General features: G+C 40.2%; 1 protein-coding gene across 8 annotated transcripts in view; it reads right to left on the reverse strand.

Annotated features, from left to right (window-relative positions):
- The window catches only part of LOC125462069 (serine/threonine-protein kinase 32C), a 290,855-nt gene that overhangs the window by 153,072 nt on the left and 117,210 nt on the right, over positions 1 to 20,573 (reverse strand). For 5 of the 8 annotated variants that reach the window (XM_048551554.1, XM_048551553.1, XM_048551555.2 and 2 more), the window contains one exon: positions 9,978 to 10,033. In XM_048551554.1, the coding sequence (XP_048407511.1) occupies positions 9,978 to 10,033 (56 nt within the window). Of the gene's footprint in view, positions 1 to 5,466; positions 5,566 to 9,977; positions 10,034 to 20,573 lie in introns of all 8 variants that reach the window. The other 3 variants (XM_059653104.1, XM_059653105.1, XM_048551556.2) reach the window with 2 other exon arrangements.

The following is a 20,573-nucleotide window of genomic DNA, read 5'->3' on the forward strand; positions in this document are numbered from 1 at the left end:
CATCAACCTTCCTGGTCACTTCATCGAAGAACTCGAACAATTTTGAGAGGCATGGTCTCCCACACACAAAACCATATTGACTACTCCTAATCAAACCCTGTCTTTTCAAATGCACGTAAAACATATTCCTCAGAATCTTCTCAAGTAACTTACCTACTACAGACGTTAGGCTTACTGGCCACTAATTCCCAGGTTTTTCCTTGCAGCCGTTCTTGAAGAAGGGCATAACATTTTCTTTCCTCCAGTCTTTCAGGACCTTGGCTGTGGCTAAAAATGATGCAAATATGTCCACCAGGGCCCTCGTAATTTCTTCTCAAGCCTCTGGCAGGGTTCCTGGATATATCTGGTCAGAACCAGGAAATTTATCCACCTTCATACATTCTAATACTTCCAACACCTCCTGTACTGTGATATGGACTATTTCCAAGATCTCCGCTTACTTCCTCCAAGTTCCCAAGTCTTCATGTCTTTTTCCACGGTAAACACAGATGAAGTATTCATTGAGGACCTCGCCAATCTCCTGCGGTTCCACACATACATGTCCACTTTGGTCGTTGAGGGGCCCTATTCTCTCTCTACTTATTCTTTTTCCTTTAGTATACTTGAAGAATCGCTTTGGATTCATCCTAATCTCAGCCAAAGCTATTTCATGCTCCCTTTTCACTCTCCTGATTTCCTTCTTCGGTAAATGCCTGTATCCCCTATATACCTCCAGGGATTCTGTTGATCCCGGCAGCCCGTACCTGAGCCATTCCTCCCCTTTTATGTGCATAAGTCGAATTTCAGCATTATATTTCTTTGAAAATTTTCTGAAGATGCAAAGAGAAGTAACTGCCTCTAACTTCTCAAGTGTTTGCTAATCTATTGACCCATCCCACAAAGGAATTGCAGGCTGCTAACTCTGACTTTGACCTTTGGGCGCCATCTTAAAATGAAAGATATTGATAAATTGCTGTGTTTTGGCTTTGTATCTAAGTCCTTCAAACTGAATAATGACTTTATGTGTTCTGATTATTTCTTGGCATATCTGTAAGTTTGCTTGTCTTGCAAGATTACTCCTTTGTGTATGAGTGTGTTTAATAAGCCTTACTTCCGAGTTAACCCTACTGCAGTGTGATTACAGTTCTAGAAACAGAGGGAGTAGAGGTAATACCCCAACTATTTAAAAAAAAAGGAAAATTAATTAATAATCTGTTTATGGGCAGGTTTTGAGAACAGGGAGAGAGACTTGTTTTAAAATCTGTCATTGTGTCCATAATGATATTTGTGGATTTCTATACTGTGGTTATTCCAAATTGTATCATTGTTGTATACTTTAGAGCATCATGGTTTGTTGATGACTAGGAAACAAGCTTACAGCTTGAAGTGTGGGATAATAAAATGTTCATGTATTGTTTCAAAGTTAAAATATTTTGAGCAACAATGAAGGTCCACATTTGCAGCCAGGTCTTGTGGCGCCAAATTAATTAGGAATTCAGAACAGTCTTCCATGAAGAGCTTCCTCACTGCACTGGATCATCATGTTGGGGCTTGGAGGAAGTAGAGGCAGCAAAGTGGTGGTTGGCTATGGTGGAAACAAGCCATGCCCTCATTTTATGGCATTTGCTGTCAGTATGCTATGTGTGCATTCACAATCACACTGAAAAGTTTTTGGACATTAAAGCTGCTTTTTAGAATATTAGTGTATTAGTCTGGGTGACCAAATGAGTAAACATGTGGTTATATCAGTTGGTGAGGTGTTTGGATGAGTGAGTAGAGTGGCAGTTAAATAAGGTGACACATAAGTGTGGTGGGCAGTCAGGTGATTGTTAGAAGGGGAGTTCAAGGGTTGAGATGGATAATGGTGGTGTTGGGAAATTTAGTGGTGTTGGTGTCTGTGGTAGGAGTCACAGAGTTGGGAAGTAGTTGGGTTTGGGTGGCCAATTGCACAGTTGCCTAGGACTTAGACAAAGATTTTTTTTGCCCCAACCTTTCCTGGGGATCTATTCAGGTTAATAAGTCTGGGCGGTTTGAAGTCTCCATTTCTAGCACTGAATTAGAGCCCTTTTCAGAAGGTCTCTGACAACAGGGAAATTCCCATGGGACATCCAGGCCTCCTGATCAATTCCCATGAAAATCGAAAAGATCTGGGCTATTATTAGCACAACATCACCTGCAACTTTCATTCTCAGTAAAATTATCGAAGGCAGAATTTTCTAACAAACCCACTTCTGGATCTTCAAGTGACTAATAAGATTGAACGTCCACAGTTTGTAACTGGAAATAGTGCTGAGGCCATTTTGATATTGATTATTTGTTTGGTTGAGAGTTTAACTATTGTTAAATCATAGTGACAATTATTTTATGTTCCAATACATCCTGCGTTATACAAAGTAATTAGTCAGTTTTTCATTATAAAACATACATAGATGCTGCCATAACAGAAAGTAGTCAATATTGTCATAATCTGCACAGGCCATTAGCTAATTATCAATGACAAATACATATATTTTGCAAGCAATGAGATATTAAACTGTTGCATCATTAACAACATGGTGATTGGACATGAATGCATGTCCATACCAACCTCCAGTACCAAAACTACTTCGCTATTTAGGATAATTCTTGTTTCTTCCACTGTGTTATAAAAGTTTTTTTTTGCATTTGTCCTGGGTATAAGTAAGTTAACAACTACTTCTAAAGCAATAATTGAGCTCCTTTGCATTAATGCCTGTAAACCCAAATCTGTACACATTTTCTATATAATAAGAAGTTATATTTTAAACAAAAATTTTGTGAATGAAAAATACAATGTAGTCTGTAACATAAAATTTTTTGTAAGTTGTTGCCTGTACCTAATGACCTTAACAAAATACAATAATAACAAAAGATATGTCTGGATGATAGCATGACATGAAATTAATCAAGTTACTTAAACCAGAAATTGAAATTGTGTTCAGATAATTCCCCTGAAGACAGCTATTAAAATGACCTTATTGATGTATTTTTGTTACTCCATTGTTCCATGAATATTGTATATTTGGAACAAGATTAGCACATTTCATTATTAGTATAAATCCATATCAGTATGAATTTTGAAGTTATACCAGCAAAAGTCAATTTAGTGTTGATCCCTGGTTTCCCTGAAAAAGTATTGTTGCATCTTCCAATTAGTGCCAATGCAGATCTTGTGCTGTTGATATTGTTATAATGAGGTCAAGTGAGAATTCTAGGATAATGTACCAGCAAAGAATGCAAATCCATGTTCAATTTAGCAAAGTTTTGGAATTGGAGAGTAACTTGCAAGTCATGATGCTCCCTTGAAATTTGTGCTGTCGCTTTCATGATAGGAAGATGCTAAAACAATCTTGCTCCAATGCACTTGATAGATAGTGCATTTTGCAGCCACAGCACCCTTGTGGCAAATGTTCCAATCAGGCAGACTGAATGCTGTCTGCTGGATCCTATTGAGCTTTGAGTGTTGTAGCTGCACCCATCCAGACAAGTGACAATTATTCAATTACATGGCTCAATTCAGGCATGTAATGGTGGACATGAATGCAGTTTCCAGCTTCTGCCCCGCCCTGTAACCCTTTAAAGGACGACTGCAGTTTTCTTTCAATTCAGTGGTGGCCTCCAGGATATTAACAGGTGTTGATTTGGTGATGTTGGATATGGTCAGAGCCTCACACTCCCACAATGCAATGCTTCTATCCAATAGATTAAGCCTGGGTGATATCTGGGTCCTGCTATAGGCACTCACATGTCGCATGATAGATTTGCATGGAGCAGAATGCTGCAACATATGTGAACACTGAGTTCACATAAATGACAGCTGGAAGTTCACTGACAATTGCCAAATGAAGACCAGGCTCAAATTGTAACTGATTTCATTGTCCAATGTGTGAGAAAACACACTTCCTTGATCTGGAAATTATTCTGTGGTAAACTACTTAAGTAGATATTAAGCAATGTTCTAGAGAGTTCATGATGTTCTAAAAGGTAACAAGCTGTAGCATTGGGCACAATTATACAGGGCTTACATTACTAGACCAGCAATCCATTGGCCTGCGTTAACAATCCAGAGACAAGAGTTCAAATCTCACTAAGGCATTCTGATTTCAGTAAATACATTGAAAACAAATTTGGAATCATGAAACTACTAGATAATTGTTAAAACTCAACTCATTCATTTCGTGTTCTCCAAGGGTGGCAAGATGCTATCTTTACCCAGTATAGGCTATATTTGACTTCAGACTCTGGGCGAAAATGGTCTAACACAGTCTTCAATTGCATCAAAACCACTAAGGATTAAAACAGTTCAAGAAGGCGGCTCACCACCCACTTCTCAGAGGCAATTAAAGATAAGTGATTCAGTTGTCTTGCCATCAATAGAAAGATGTTTAAGCTGTATGAAAAGTTCTTCACCCAATCCACATGACTATCGATGAAAAACTTTTGCTTAGAATTAATAGTGCTAACTCATTCATCTGAAATACCACTTGCTCAAACCCACTTGTTCCTTTGAGCTTCGCTTGTACCAAATCAAAAACAAAAAAAATTTATTTCTGTGCTAAATCAGAAGTACCTTGCCAGTTATTAGCCTTCTGAGAGAAGGGACAAGCAAAACAAAACTATTGAGGGCCAAGACAGGGCTCAATTTCTCCTTTGTGGGATTTTGCAGGTGACTGGCTCTCATATCAAAAGTTTTAATCAGATGGCATTCAGTGTAGTGTTGTATTAGTGAGCTAGCAATTTGCATCTAGTGTTGACTTGTAACTACCATATGGGACACCACCAAAAGAAGGCACAATAAAAGGGACAGGGGAAATCCTGGAGTATCAAGAGCATTCATTGTTATATTCATTAGCTTTAGCTATTTTGAAGTCCCAAGAACCTCATACTCAGCCAAGAAACTTAGAATAATCATCTTCTGGTAAAATTAATTGTATCAATCATCTTTCAAATAAAAACCATGACAGTTCAATCTTTTCAAGAAGATGGATCAGCACTTACCAGCAGAGGCATAAACATCAACATAGCACCAAGTAGGATTCATACTACTTACCAAACTACCAAATCTCAGTCCTTGGTTTAGGGGCATAAGCATACCAAAAATATTTAGTGCATAAACATGCTCCCACTACAATTAGTCAGCACAGTGAACAATTAATTAGTATGAGAATGTGAGCTCTCAAAACATCCATTCAAAGAGTGCTTACCACTGTACGTTATCTAAAACGGAATAATTTTGAATGAAAAAGTGGGATTCACAATTTTATTCCATCATTTACTCCATCTTTGTACAGCGTTGCATGATTCAGTTAACCTGTTCTTCTGAAAATCACATTTTATGAAAACATATTTGCAATATCTAATGCAGTGTAAATCATTAACATCAGGACTTAGACAGGAAAATTAAAGAGTCAAAATAGTTACAGCATTTACATAAATTTAAATATCACTCAATTCAGCATGAAATCTTACCATACAAAACTAATCATCTGACCTCAAAGACACGTCATGGATTTGTTGATGCAAAATGGATACCCTTCCTGTTCTCTGTGGCCCTAAATCACTGCATTCCTATATTATAAAAGTGAGCACATGTCATAAACACATAGACACCAAAAGAACTGAGAATGCTGTAAATCAGGAACAAAAACAAAGTTGCTGGAAAAGCTCAGCAAGTCTGGCAGCAACTGTGGACAAGAAATTAGTATTAACATTTCAAATCCACTGGCCCTTCCTCAGAACTGATGGTAGCTGGGAAAACATCAGTTTATATGCAGAAAATAGGGAGGTGGGTGGGGTCAGGACAAAATGATAGGATAGAGCCTAAAGAGAGAGAAAGTTGGATGGACAGAGGAGTTGCTAGCGATCAGGCTGGGAGGGTGAATAGTTGTTAATGGGGACTGTTAGTGACTAACAACAGGGGTGTGTAGTGGCAGGCTATGTGTTAAAAAGGCCTGTAGTGTGGGGTGGGGTGGGGTCTGGGACATGGGAGAGTTTAGGCCCTAAAATTATTGAACAATATTGAATTCAATAATTTTAGGGCCAAAAGTCTCTCATGCCTGAAACCCTCCCTATTTTCCTACTTTGTTTTTGTTCTTGATTTACAGCATTTGCAGTTCTTTTTGGAGTCTGGAGGGTTGTAGGGTCCCCAAGCGGAAAATGAGGTGCTGTTCCTCCAGTTTGCGCTGGGCTTCACTGAAGCACTGTAGCAAGCCGGAGACAGAGATATTGGCCAGGGAGCAGGGTGGTGCATTGAAGTGGCAGGCAACAAAAGACCCTGAACTATCTGTTGCCTGCCACATAGATGTTCTGCAAAGCGGTTGGGAAGTCTACGCTTCGTTTCCCCAATGTAGAGGAGACCACATTGTGAGCAGCGAATGCAGTAGACTAGATTGTTGGAAGTGCAAGTGAAGGGTCACTTCACCTGGAAGGTATGTCTGGGCCCTTGGATACTGGGAAGGGAGGAGGTAAATGGGCAGGTGTTGCACCTTCGCCGGTTACAGGGGAAGGTGCTGTAGGGCTGTGGGGAGGTGTTGAGGGTGAAGAACATATGAACCAGGGGTCTCAGAGGGAATGGTCCTTGCGGAAGATGGACAAGGGAGGGGAGGGGAATATGTGTCTGGTGATGGCATCTTGCTGGAGGTGGCGAAAATGGCCTCTGATGATCTTCTGGATGTGGATGCTGGTGGGATGGTAGGTGAGGATAAGGGGAACTCTACTGCTGTTGCAGGAGGGAAGAGAAGGGGTGAGGGCAGAAGTGCGGGAGATGGGTCATACCCGATTGAGGGCCCTGTCGACAACGGAGCTGGGGAATCCTCAGCTGAGGAAGAATGTGGACATTTCAGAGGCTCCTTTGTCGAAGTTGGTCTCATCTGAACATATGCAACTGAGATGGAGGAGCGAGTTTTGAGAAGATTTGTAGCTCAGATTGAGGTTCTGGATGTGAGATTGCTCGCTGAGCTGGAAGGTTAGTTTTCAGACATTTCGTCACCATTCTAGGTAACATCATCAGTGAGCCTCCGACGAAGCGCTGGTGTTATGTCCCACTTTCTATTTATCTGTTTAGGTTTCCTTGGGTTGGCGATGTCATTTCCTGCATTGGTGATGTCATTTCCTGTTCTTTTTCTCAGGGGATGGTAGATTGGCTCCAAATCAATGTGTTTGTTGATGGAGTTCCGGTTGGAATGCCATGCTTCTAGGAATTCTCGTGCGTGTCTCTGTTTGGCTTGTCCTAGGACGGATGTGTTGTCCCAATCAAAGTGGTGTCCTTCCTAATCTGTATGTAAGGATACGAGTGATAGTGGGTCATGTCATTTTGTGGCTAGTTGATGTTCATGTATCCTGGTGGCTAGCTTTCTGCTTGTTTGTCCAATGTAGTGTTTGTCACAGTTCTTGCAAGGTATTTTGTAGATGATGTTCGTTTTGCTTGTTGTCTGTATAGGATCTTTTAAGTTCATTAGCTGCTGAGATGGAGGAACTGTGACAATGGGATGGAGTCTTTACAGGAAGTGGGGCGTGACGATGTATAATCTGGGTAGCTCTGGGAGTCGGTGAGTTTGTAATGGATTTTCTCTCAGTTCCTCCATCTCATTCGTGTATGTTCAGATGAGGCCAGCTTCGAGAAGGGAGCCTCCGAAATGTCCACATTCTTCCTCAACAGAGGATTCCCCAGCTCCATTGTCAACAGGGCCCTCAACCAAGTCCCCCCCATCTCCTGCACTTCTGCTCTCACCCCTTCTCTTCCCTCCTGCAACAGCAATAGAGTTCCCCTTATCCTCACCTACCGTCTCACCAGCATCCACATCCAGAAGATCCTCAGATGCCATTTCCGCCACCTCCAGCAAGATGCCACCACCCGACACATATTCCCCTCCCCTTCCTTGTCCACCTTCCCCAGGGACCGCTCCCTCTGGGACACCCTAATCCATACTTCCTGCGCCTCCAAAACCTCCCCACAGCCATATGGCACCTTCCCCTGTTAATGACAAAGGTGCAACACCTGCCCATTTACCTCCTCCCTCCCCAGCATCCAAGGGCCCAAACATACCTTCCAGGTGAAGCAACGCTTCACCTGCACTTCCAAGAATCTAGTCTACTGCATTCGCTGCTCACAATGTGGTCTCCCCTACATTGGGGAAACAAAGTGTAGACTTGGCGACCGCTTCACAGAACATCTATTTTCTGCTTGCATAAAAGACCCTGAACTACCTGTTGCCTGCCACTTTAATGCACCACTTTGCTCCCTGGCCAACATCTCTAACTCCGGCTTGCTACAGTGTTCCAGTGAAGCCCAGTGCAAGTTGGAGGAACAACACCTCATTTTCCACTTAGGGACCCTACAGCCCTCTGGACTCAATATTTAGCTCAATAATTTTAGGGCATAAACTCTCCCATGTCCCAGCCTACCACCCCACACTCCAGGCCTTGTCACCACATAGCCTGCCACTACACACTCCCTGATGTTAGTCACTAACAGTCCCCATTAACAACTATTCACCCTCCCAGCCTGATCATTAGCAACTCCTTTGTCTGTCCAACTGTCTTTCTCTCTCTTTGGGCTCTATCCTATCATTTACTCCCCACCCAGCCCACCTCCCTATTTTCTGCATATAAACTGACGTTTTCCCAGCCACCATCAATTCTCAAGAAAGGTCACCAGTCCCGAAACCTTAACTCTGTTTTGTCCTCCACTGATGCTGCCAGACCTGCTGAGCTTTTCCACCAACTTTGTTTTTGTTTCACAAATACATCATTGTCATAATGCATTTTAGTCCATCTGCTATGAAAGGCCCTATAGCTAAGGCTGGTCTTTTATTCTGTGATGTGATAAGGCAACTTAGTGTGTCACGTGCCATATTGAAAAAAAATCTTTTGTTTTATTTCATTCCAAATTTGAACTGTTCTTAGAAAAGTTATATTTTCTCACAACTGCCAAATAGAATAGGCCATGAATGGAATCCCTATTGTCCACGCTGTCCAATCATTTTCTTTCATAACCATCGTTCAATGTGTATGTATCTATTTTTGCCAGCAGGAACAGTGATTCAAAAATACACAAAAATTGAGCTTATCATTGTAGTGATTGTAGTGGGGTCAGCCAGGTGGACCTCACAGAATATGAGCTCCCTGATTGGGGTTGTTAATCTGATCCAATCAGGAAGCCCTGGCTGACAGATATCAGCAGGATTGACTAACATTCTGTTCACTCTGACAGCTGGCTCTGGGGGAGCTGGACAGGTATCAAGAACTCCACGTGTTAATCAAGGATGACTTTGAGACAGGGTATTAGCCTCTGTGGAGTTATTTCAATAACCAATCTCTAACTGAAAATTTGTAAAACTTGCGAAGTCTGTTCAACTCTTTAGGAATAAGTAAAGGAGGGTTACATAAAGCATCTAATATAATTGTAATAGCTCCATATTATCTAATTCTCAAAAATAATCATCACCCAATACAAGTGTTAAATACAGAGGTAGCTGTACATAAATCTTATTGTTTAACTAGATAAAAGCACTTATATCTTCCAACACGATATTGGAAATGCACAAACCACACCTTTCCTACAGAAATCATGGTCTAAACTGAATTAAATTGAATGTTCCATTAACTGGAGTGTACTTGTCTTTGAACTTTCACTGTCACTATGATGTACAATATGTTAAACATTGAAACAATGTTAAATATATATTTTTCTGGCCTCACATCTAGGGAATTAATATTTCATGTTCAACATATAAAATAACACTCACTTGGTGCCATAAAATAATGACAATCATTAGCAACATAGTATAACAACTCCTATAGCTGTTTATGAGCTCAGACATGAAGCTGTATTGTTCATGATTCCCTACACAATTGATTCCAAAGAGCATATGCTCAGTAAATTGTTCAACAGAACCAATCTATCTTAGAAATTAGAAAATCTTGATTAAAATTGTGGCATATACAAAATTAAACTAATATGCAATTTGCAGCATAAATACCTTGCCAAAGCTCCCTTTTCCAATTGCACGTAGTATTTGAAAATGGTCAAAAGTCACTGCAAAAGAGAAAATATTTGTGTGTTAATAAAGACACATTTATGAAGTGCTTATTGTCATATGTGAAGATCAGATTTCTCTCAACGCAGATCTCTCCTGCGCTACTGGGGCCTTACACATGTCAGTTAGAATGGGGAATTGTCATCACTGGTACAGGAAGAGTTAATAAATATGCAATGTATAATACATAATGCAGGTAAATGCCTTAACATCTCAGCACACTTAACAATTGTAGGATGAATATTCGAAGTGCTTCATGTATTTGAATTGAGCTGATGCCAGTGAGGCACTCAAATTGTAGTAGAGCAGGTATTACAGTAACTGACTGATGGTATTAGTTTCTTCTACCGCCTCATTTTACATTTCCTGAACATCTGCATTGTGCTTGCTGGCATTGTGCATTCAATAATGTAATTAGATGATAACCACAGGAACTATGAGACAGCCACGAGTTTGCATCCATAAAATGAAGCAGCCCAAGGGATTTTAGAGATGCCTATGTTGATCACCTCAATTCCAACTGCAACTTTCAGGCCCACAGGCTCACTGACATAGGACAAAATCTAATCTCTGTGTACAATTATTAAAATATGATTTGTGTATCACTCTCTCCTTCTATGTTTAAAATGCTAAAATGTTTCCTTCATCCTATTGTAATAACTACTTAATTGTACCCAATATTGTACTAAGTTTTGTTGTCTTAAAATCTGCAAGTAAATTGCAGCTTATTTGCTATTTGTACTATCAATGTATTGCCAACCCATTTCTTATTACTTCTCAAAGACATAAATATACTAAAAATCTTACACACTGTGGGTATTTCTGTTTCTGTCAACCCTGAGATTGGGAGACCCACCTCATGTGATCTCCAAGCACTAGAAGGAACTGCATTTTGAAGGGCACATTGATGTGGTTACAAGCTAAAATTCCACATGTAGGAAGGACTGTGTGTGCAGATCGTAATAGAAAACTTTTCAGAGTGCGGGGAGAAGCAACATTGTAAAAGTTCAGTGTGTGTTTTCAAAGAATTTAGCTGTCTCAGATAATGATCTACATAATACATTGCACCCATGTTTTAGTGAGAGCTTGGAACCTTACTATACAAAGCTAATTTCAGGCCATTTAGGAATGACAGAGATATCACTGTCAACTGATCACAGCAAATGGTCATCATGAGTGACCAGCACGGTCTGGAGGTTGCTGCCAATGTCAGTGGTCAAGGACCCAATCCAAGGGAATGTGTTAGTGTCCAGACTGCAGGGCTGGGTTTAAATTTCACACTGTCAAGATGAAAGATCGATGATTAAAGTAGGAATATTAAAGGGCTATTGAAGCGTCTATAGTCGTGTTGGCTGCACATGTCTATCACCCAAATCTGTACCTCTTGTGAAACTTTTGCAGATTTAGAGAGCATGAGGACTGGACAGACAACTGGTAGTCTGACACTTCATAAGACTAAGGGGCAATCCAACAGTAAGGAGTTCTCAGCATCAATGGAAACTTTATTTTCTCTTCCTTAATGAATGCAGGATAGAAGGGCCCAAAATGCCAGAGAAAGAATCAAGACTGGGGGCCAACAATACATACCAGAGATTTTTCTGCAGGCAGAGCTAGAGCTGGAAGGCCCTGGCGATGACAGGGGATCATCATGTTTGATCCGTAGCAGACAGCCGGTTAGATTGGCTGGTATAAATGTTGGCTATCTTGGCAACTTGCTACACATCTGGACCTCATCATTCCAGTAACTGTTTCTTTCCTTGATTTGTATTGACTGTGTCTTATGCCCAAAAGTTGCACTGTAGGAATTTTGTTCAGTTGTTATTGGACCACGGATTATGAGAGCATCAGTCTAAGAGGTTTCATTTGTAGTTATTCATTTTCTATCTGACTATGTACTTGCTTGGAGTTCAGGTTGCTAAAATTTATACATATTTGAAAGCAGCAACAATGAATCACCATATGGCTTTAATACAGAATATTTTCTTATGCTGCCCAAGAGAAATCCAATTATTTACCCACATTAGTGATCAAGACAGAACATTATGTAATTATTAATTGCAAAGAGTTTACCATGATCCCAGCAGTATCTGCATAAAGTTATAGCTTATGAATGCCCTCCCACCTGCACGGTGATCTATGAAAATGGTTGTCTTTCACACGAAGTGACAGCCAAAAGTGGTGTGTTTCGGACACAATTAATGGCAATTATTAAGTTAAATGACACCAGCTGATCAATGCAGGCAACAACAACAGTACAACTAAAAGCATTTGAAGCACTTTGGAAAAGTTATCCTGTTTCAAGTCTGATTTGAATCTAGTAAATGTTTCAAAAGAATTACCACCCAGTTCATTTGTCAGAGCAGATAAATTCAGTTAGTGTGCTTTCCATTTGCTACCATTTCAAGAAGCAGTTTTTGTCATGTCTCGCACAGCCAGAAAGTAAACAGGCATCCCATCCGTAAAGAGTATTTACTTTGTTCCCTTGATTAACTCCGAATCTTAAACTTTTTATTGATTATTTTACACTCATAGATATAGTCAATATAATGTATTGGATATAATATAGATGACAATTTATTAATATTAAGTATTTAGAATTATGAGCATTTTATATGTGTAAGATGAAATAGTTGTTATTTTACAATGGTGATACTTGTAAGATCAGAAATATTTGGGCTTCAAATGCTCATAGTTTGGCACAACCATACTAATAGTAGAGGTGATAAAGTATGGAGCTGGATGAACTCAGCAGGCCAAGCAGCATCTCAGGACCACAAAAGCTGACGTTTTGGGCCTAGACCCTCTCAGCCCGAAACGTCAGCTTTTGTGCTCCTGAGGTGCTGCTTGGCCTGCTGTGTTCATCCAGCTCCACACTTTGTTATCTTAGATTCTCCAGCATCTGCAGTTCCCATTATCACTAACAGTAGAGGTGGCTAGTCTCTGAGTTCCCAGCCATGACCAGTTTGAATGCCTGAAAAACAGTAATTAAACACCAAAGGTCTCTGCAGCTTCTTGGAGATGTCAAATGCAAGATTTCCTATTGGCTCTTTGCGGCGAATGCTTTAAACAATAACTGAACAACACTGGACAAAGTTGTGGTCAGTTAAACCAAATCCTGTTGGTCCACCACTCATCACTTGCAAAAAAATTTTTTAATCAGATGAAAATGCTGCAGCAATCTCATTCTGAGCTGATTGCTCACACCTTCATGTACTTGAGAGGTATCTGACAAGAAACATTTATTTTGTTAGCCAGGAAGTTATGGGCTGAAGAAACCATACTTTACAGTCAGGCACTTGTTCAATGTATCAAAAAATGTAATTGGACTCTCAGTTTCAACAGGAGATTTGAGCCAGTTTCAGTTGCTAAAATTTATTTACTTACCTCCTCACTACAAAGAAGGGAAGCCTCCTGAAAAAGCTTAAACAGTTGGGTTAGCCAGTCCACCTCTACACCCCAACACCTCCAATCCATTTCAGCCTGCAACTTTCTGACAGCTCAAGTTGCCGTTGACTATCTATCATCACCTCATATTGCTAAAACTGACAATCAATTTGGGTTAAATTATCTCAAAATAGTTTGGATGCTGATAACGTGAAACAAACACAAGTGCTGGAAAATCTCTGCAGGTCTGGCAGCATCTGTGGAGAGAGAAACAGTGTTAACATTTCAAGTCTCTTATGACACTTTTTTCTTTAGGACTGAAGTCCCAGTGTCAAGAAGTTAACTCTGTTTCTCTCTTCACAAGTACTGTTATACCTGTTGAGTTTCTCCAGGATTTTCTGTTTTAATCAATGTTGGTTCCTACCCTTTGAAAAACTTTATTTCAGATATTTACAGTTTAACAGGCTTCTTCGAGGGAACAGAATGAGAACCTACATAAATGTTACTGAAAGTGACATTGTTCCTCTCTTTGATCTGTACAATCCTCATTGTAGCTTTATCCTGCCATGCACTGGGAACATCATGTGCACAATGGCTGATTAGCACGGAGCACATGGTTGACCTCTGGTGCAGCTTGACTTTCTGAATGATCTACTGTCAAAACCATGAGGTGCAGCAAAAAGGCTTTTAAACCTAGTAACTGAAAATTATTCACAGCTATGCATTCAGATCTACTAAATCTTCCACAGACCAAGCACAATACCTTTGCAGTTAGACACTTATCCACTTCACCGAACTTTGAGGCTGCTGCCCCTTTGATATTCGCCCTCTTTTATTCTACATTGTAATGGCAGGCCCCATCATGTCTGCTACCCACCCTTGAGAATTATGCTCAGCAAGCAGTTCCACGCACACTAAGCTCATTAGTATGGTACTTGCATTATCCCATGAGCAACAAAGATATGACATCGGGCAGGGACATGGGAATTATTCCTGGTCAGGTTACCAACCCCGGTTGGAAAAAAATCACGCCCCATGAAAATAACTCCCTCCAAATAAAGGCTAATTATAAATCTGTAAATTACAAGCAAGTTTCAAAATAAGGATGCATCGCTGAGCTAGCAGTAGTGAACATAATTGAAACATAGGAATTTAGATACATTGTAAATTATGAATGCATTCAGCAGCATCCTTGCTGCTTTCCCGACATGCAACTTGAAATTAAGTAAAATTCAAGAAATGCCACATCATACCCCGCTTGAAAATGGATAGATAACAAGGAGTATAATATGAAAGTGATTTGCAAAGGAAGCAAATACGATACGCAGAAAGAATATTTCACACAGTGAACTGTTTGTGAGCCTGGAAATGCACTGCCTGACAGTATATTGGAAGCAGATTCGATCTGAGTATTTAAGACGGCACTAGATGATTATTTGAATAGGAAGAATGGGTAGGGGCACAGAAAAAAGGCAGGAGATTGGCACTAAATCATAATGGTCATTCAGATGATCAGTACAGACAAGATAGGCCAAATGGCCTCCTTTTGTGCCACAGCAATTGGATAATTTGAGAATCACCAGTAACTATATGTCAGCAGGCTTACTAAATTGCACCAATCATTTTCAACAGACTGTGCATAGAATCATTCATGAAACTATCTTTGGGGGTTTATGCAATGCATACACAATGGGAATATTCTACGGCTCCTAAAATATACGTTATTGATAAATGTTTTTAAATTATGCTACAAAGCATTTTGACATGATTATTACAGAGATTATTACAAACTTGCCTGCACATAGGTGTTTGAATTTTATCGTCATAATCTTAACATTTACAAAATGCATTTCATGTCAGGCATACAGCCCAAGGGCAAATATGTTAAATTGAGAATTACAGAAAGTGCACCATGCTCTACCCTGAGGTTCCTTAATATAATTCCAGCACTTTTCATGTTCGTAAAGTGCATTCCTTGTATGAGCTACAGCTTGATGGGTTCAAAAATTCCAAACCCTCAGTGCTTTACGTTTGAAAAGCGTTAGACAGCAAGCCTACCCCATCATGCTTCTTTGCCTCTGCCCCAAGCTGACCCTGAGCATGCAGACCTGCGCTTTGGAATATGCTAATTAGCAACAGTCAGCTGAGGACAACCCTTTGCAATGAAATACCAACAACATGTGGGCAGATCAAACAGTGTCTGTCATTGAGCTGTTAGACCCCAGGTGTAGTTTATGTTTGACTCAATTTGCGACCCTGAGAACAGCGCAATGAGTACAGAGTCCATGTCACAAAGCTGCTTGGAATGAACCTCACTTAATGAGCCTCATTTCTTTCCAGAACTTCCTTGCAGAAGTACAAGGGAAGGTGTTGGTTCGCTCAGTTGGCTACATGGCTAATTTACAATCCTGAGTAATGCTAATAGTGTGTGTTCAATTCCTGCACTAGCTGAAGTTACCAATAAAGGAATCTCTTTCGCAACCTCACCCATTACTTGAGATGTGGTGACTCTCAGGTTATCCAACCATCAGTCGTCTCTCTCTAATGAGAGAGCAGTGCTGTGCTTCAGTAGGAGTGTGAAACTTTGACATTCCACATGTAGATGGTCAACAGTTTATTCCCCAACAGTGTCATCTCGAGGGAATGTGTGGAGAGAATAAAACTTGGGGTATTTAGGAAAGATCTGACAGGAAGGGCCTTTCTCATTACTAGCAAAGCTACGTCCTGGTGTTTGGTTGAATATCCTGGTGATAGACATTCTGCTAATTAACTTTAACTGTCTGCTCGGGATAACATCCAACTGGATCTACGGCCTCCTGTTCCCACAGGATGTTATGTGCTAACCACTGTCTGATTGGCCTGTGGTCAAAGGTGTTCTTCTGCATGAACGCCACCACAAATAGCACGTAGTACGCCATGTTCCAAGTGCTTGATCAACCAGTTTCCAAGGAACGTTACCTCCTTATGGCCTTAATTTCCCTTAGCTCCCAAGGCCAATTCAACAGGTTGCAGATGATCATAGTATGTGATGGTGGATTTGAACATTTCAACACTTCTCATGTTCGTAAAGTGCATTCCCTGTATGAGCTACAGCTTGATGGGTTCAAAAATTCCAAACCCTCAGTGCTTTATGTTTGAAAAGTGGTTAGCACTGCTGGCTCGATTCCACCCTCAGGCAACTTCTGTATGGAGTTTGCATATTCTCCCTGTGTCTGTGTGAGTTTTGTCCAGGTGCTCTGGTTTCCTCTCAGTCCACAGATGTGCAGGTTGGGTGGTTTGGCCATGCTAAATTGCCCATTATGTACAGGGATGTGCAGGTCAGGTGGATTAGCCATTGGAAATGCAGGGTTAAGGGCATAGTCAGGGGGTTGGGTCTGAGTGGGATGCTCTTCCGAGGGTCAGTGTGAACTCAATGTGCCAAATGGCCTGCTTCCACACTGTAGAGATTCCATGGTGATGTTGTCCATGTACTGGGAAGCTTTGACTTGAGTGTCTTGGGACAGCCACCCCTCTTATGTCCAAATTCTTCCAGGTGGATTCAGCAAATGTGTCATTTGCAACACACAGACAAGATGGCAGAGAGAGGGTAGGCCTGCTGGACTCTGAATTTGATCAGAAAGTGTTTTTAAAATTTTTAGTTGCAGATAGACACCACAAACTACATTTGGAGAGTACACCCATCATGTGAGTGTGTGATACTTTGTCAAAGGTCTTCTCTTGATCCAGGCTGATCAGGCAAGCAATTCAGCTTTTCTAACCAATACATTACTGGTCATGGTGAATCACCATGCTTGCCTGAACATTTCTACCATCTGGACAGACAGGAGATGTAATGTGTAATGTCAAAATACGAGGCTCAGCAGTAACCGGACCAGGAAATAGGCTGCATCCATACATATAATGGGCCATGTATTTTGCAGAAAATAATTTATTGCAATCAATGACCCCGCTCGACTATCACAAAATCACAGAAAATATAAATGGGTTTACTTGGGGAAGTCATCATCAATGTCGGAAGATAAAAAAAACAGCATTTCTGATGGCCTTAACCTGTTAATACATGGCATTGGCACCCCAAAAAGAGTACTTGCAGCATGCTTTTCACTTTCTCATCTGGAAATAATGCTGTTTCTACACATTCTTTACTGCACAAGATAAGGAATAAGCTTCCACTTATCACACCCACACATTTATTCCTGCCAGATGGTTCACAAATTTTCAATAAAGTTTGAAACTGCCCATCAGTTTTAGGACCAAGGCCTCTGCCAGTAAATGTCACACATAAGGCCATACTGAGGGCCATTATTTGAACCAGAAGCTGAAAATACAGGTAGACATAGATTGTGCCAGTGCAGATTTTATGAACTTCATGTTACGAAGCATCTACCTCCTCTGGCTGTTGGAGGGCACTATTGGATACTTGCGCACGCTAAGCAAAACTGTCGCTTTGTAATAATTTACAGAATTAATTTTGAAAAGAAACAGCTGCTGCTAGATTTGGTGTGGTTTAGTACTTCATTTTCTGGTAGCTTAACGACTTCTGTAAATTTTATTCAAAAAAATGCTAAGCTTTTGCAGTAGAGTTAAAGCTAGAAAGTATCGAATTCACTTATTTGTGCACACTGCAGTGTTGATGCAGCCACAGATCTATGCTATGGATCTTTGCAACATAAACCCAAGGATAAACACATATGAATTGTAAAAACAGAAAAATCACTTGGGCAGGGGCTGCAATGCAGGTGCCTGGGAGTGTCAATTTAATTTGTAAGTATCTATTAAAGTCTTTTTTATTACAGTTCCCCTTTAAAGGGGTTGTTATCAGTTAATTACTGTGCTTTATATTTGATTGTAGTTAAACAGTATAGAGAGAATACTGGTAGTTGGTTGCAAAGTTAGGGTCGGCTTATTTGCAATGTCTTACTCTGTAAATAAATCTAAAAGCAAGCAAACAAAGATTTCTTACTGCCAGTTAGTCAAGGAATAGGTCAGAGGTCTGACACCTTCCACTGCTGTAACACCCACTCTTGAGCACTCATCACAAACATATTTTTAATTTAAAGCTAACCAGGAGTAACTTTATTAGAAACACTTACGTTGTTCTTAAACAAGTCATTAATAAGCCACAAAACTAGGTTGACTTTTTCACAAACAGAGGTCAAATCTTTATATTCTGACAAGCAGGCAACCACTCCATTACTGTTGATACACAGATGATTGCATCTTAATTCACACACAACTGTGATTGCTTTACCATGTAGAATAATCTTACACCTTTAAAATTTCAACCTTTGATGAAATGTATTGTTTGTTCAAGTTTATTTTTCCCCATATAGAAGATTTTTCTCTGAATCAGAGAAACAGGAATAATGAAAGCATGACATATTTAATTATCCAGGAAATAATTCAGCATTAATTTCGTAAATGTAACAGTTAACCATTAAGCAGCAGATCTGGCATATTGCATACTAATGTAATTTACTGCAAGGTCTGATTTGAACCTGGTGATAGACAGAGTCATAAACAGACATGGTACTGGTAAATTTCACATTTTTAAAATTTTGTTGAAGCTATTCTCATGGGCCCAGGAGAGCAGTGATGTTCCTGAGTTTGCAAAAGAACATTGCTCCTTCCCTGCTCCAAATTACCTCTCTTACATCAATTCTAACTGCTCCCTGTTCATCTCCCTCCTCAGTCTTGCATTATACCCGGAGTCATTCTGAGTTGAAAGGAATGGTAATGCACTATCTGAAATCCCAGTCTCACCATTTTAGTGATTCCTACCAGGAGTCTGAATCCAATCATTTAAATAATTTCAAAGAGTTGAAGTGGTCTTGCTCTGGTGTCAGCTCAACAAGATCAAACTGTCCACAGCCCCATTTCACATGCTATATTCCTGTCATGTTACAGTATCACAATGGTAGCAGACAACTAAACAAATCTCTTGTCTCTAGCACTTCCAATTTTCCAATGTATTACTGCATTCTCTCATGCAACATAAAGTATTGGAAACCAGCAACACATTGAGTAATGTGTTAAAATCACAGTTAAAAACTATAAGTCAATTCAGGAATTAACTACTAAATTGAAAATACATGTAATTTAAGAAATAATATTTCAAGGAATGCCATGAAACAGCTCAAGAAAACTGGAGCAGTCTTTAACAAATGACTGAACCCCAAATAAGACTTCTTTTTAATAGCTACACACTATTTGTATTCATAACCTGCAGTATACTCTGAGCTTCATACAGTTACATGATTCTTTGGTTGACCATAACTGGTTTGGTAAAACCAGGAATTAATATATCCTGCAAATTAATGGCAAACGGCAACAATCACACTGAAGCATTAATAGTGTGACACAATGAAGAGAAACTTGCAAAATTACAATCAATAATTATTAGGCTAAATCGTTCACTTACATTATCGATTCTTATATATATTTTAAGTCTTATTTAGAAAAGAATAAATTGGTTGTTGTTTATTCTTTTTTTAAAAAAATGGGGTGGGACGGTAGCTCAGTGGCTAGCACGGTAGCCTCACAGCACCAGGGACCCGGGTTCGATTCAAGCCTTGGGTGACTGTCTGTGCAGAGTTTGCACATTCTCCCTGTGTCTGCATGGGTTTCCTCCGGGTGGTCTAGTTTCCTCCCACAGTCCAAAAGTCATGCAGGCTAGGTGGATTGGCCATGCTAAATTGCCCATAGTGTTCAGTGGTGTGTGGGTTATAGGGGGATGGGTCTGGGTGGGATGCTCCAAGGGTCGGTATGGACTTGTTGGGCCAAAGGGCCTGTTTCCACACTGTAGGGATTCTGTCTAAAATAATAATTGTGGAAAATAAAGCTATGATCAAAAGAGACCTAATGCAGAGTTTTACCTAAATCACACCTCTTTCAGCTGTTAATAAGTAATCAGTGAGTGGTGTACACTAGGACACACTTTGTATGAACTGCTTCTAGACAGCTCTGAAAACAAAAAGTGCTGGCGATCACGGTGAGTCAGGCGGCATCCATGGAGAGAATGCAAGCTCACATTTCGAGTCTTGATGACTCTTTTCAGAGATGAAGTGAAATGTGCAGGGGACTGCATTTATGCAACAGTTGGAGGGAGCTGGGGTGTAGAGTGCTGGGGGAGAAAGGAAGTTGATGGTTCAGATT

The sequence above is a fragment of the Stegostoma tigrinum genome, chromosome 20 (genome assembly GCF_030684315.1).
Source record: "Stegostoma tigrinum isolate sSteTig4 chromosome 20, sSteTig4.hap1, whole genome shotgun sequence".
In the NCBI taxonomy this organism is placed as follows: Eukaryota; Metazoa; Chordata; class Chondrichthyes; order Orectolobiformes; family Stegostomatidae; genus Stegostoma; species Stegostoma tigrinum.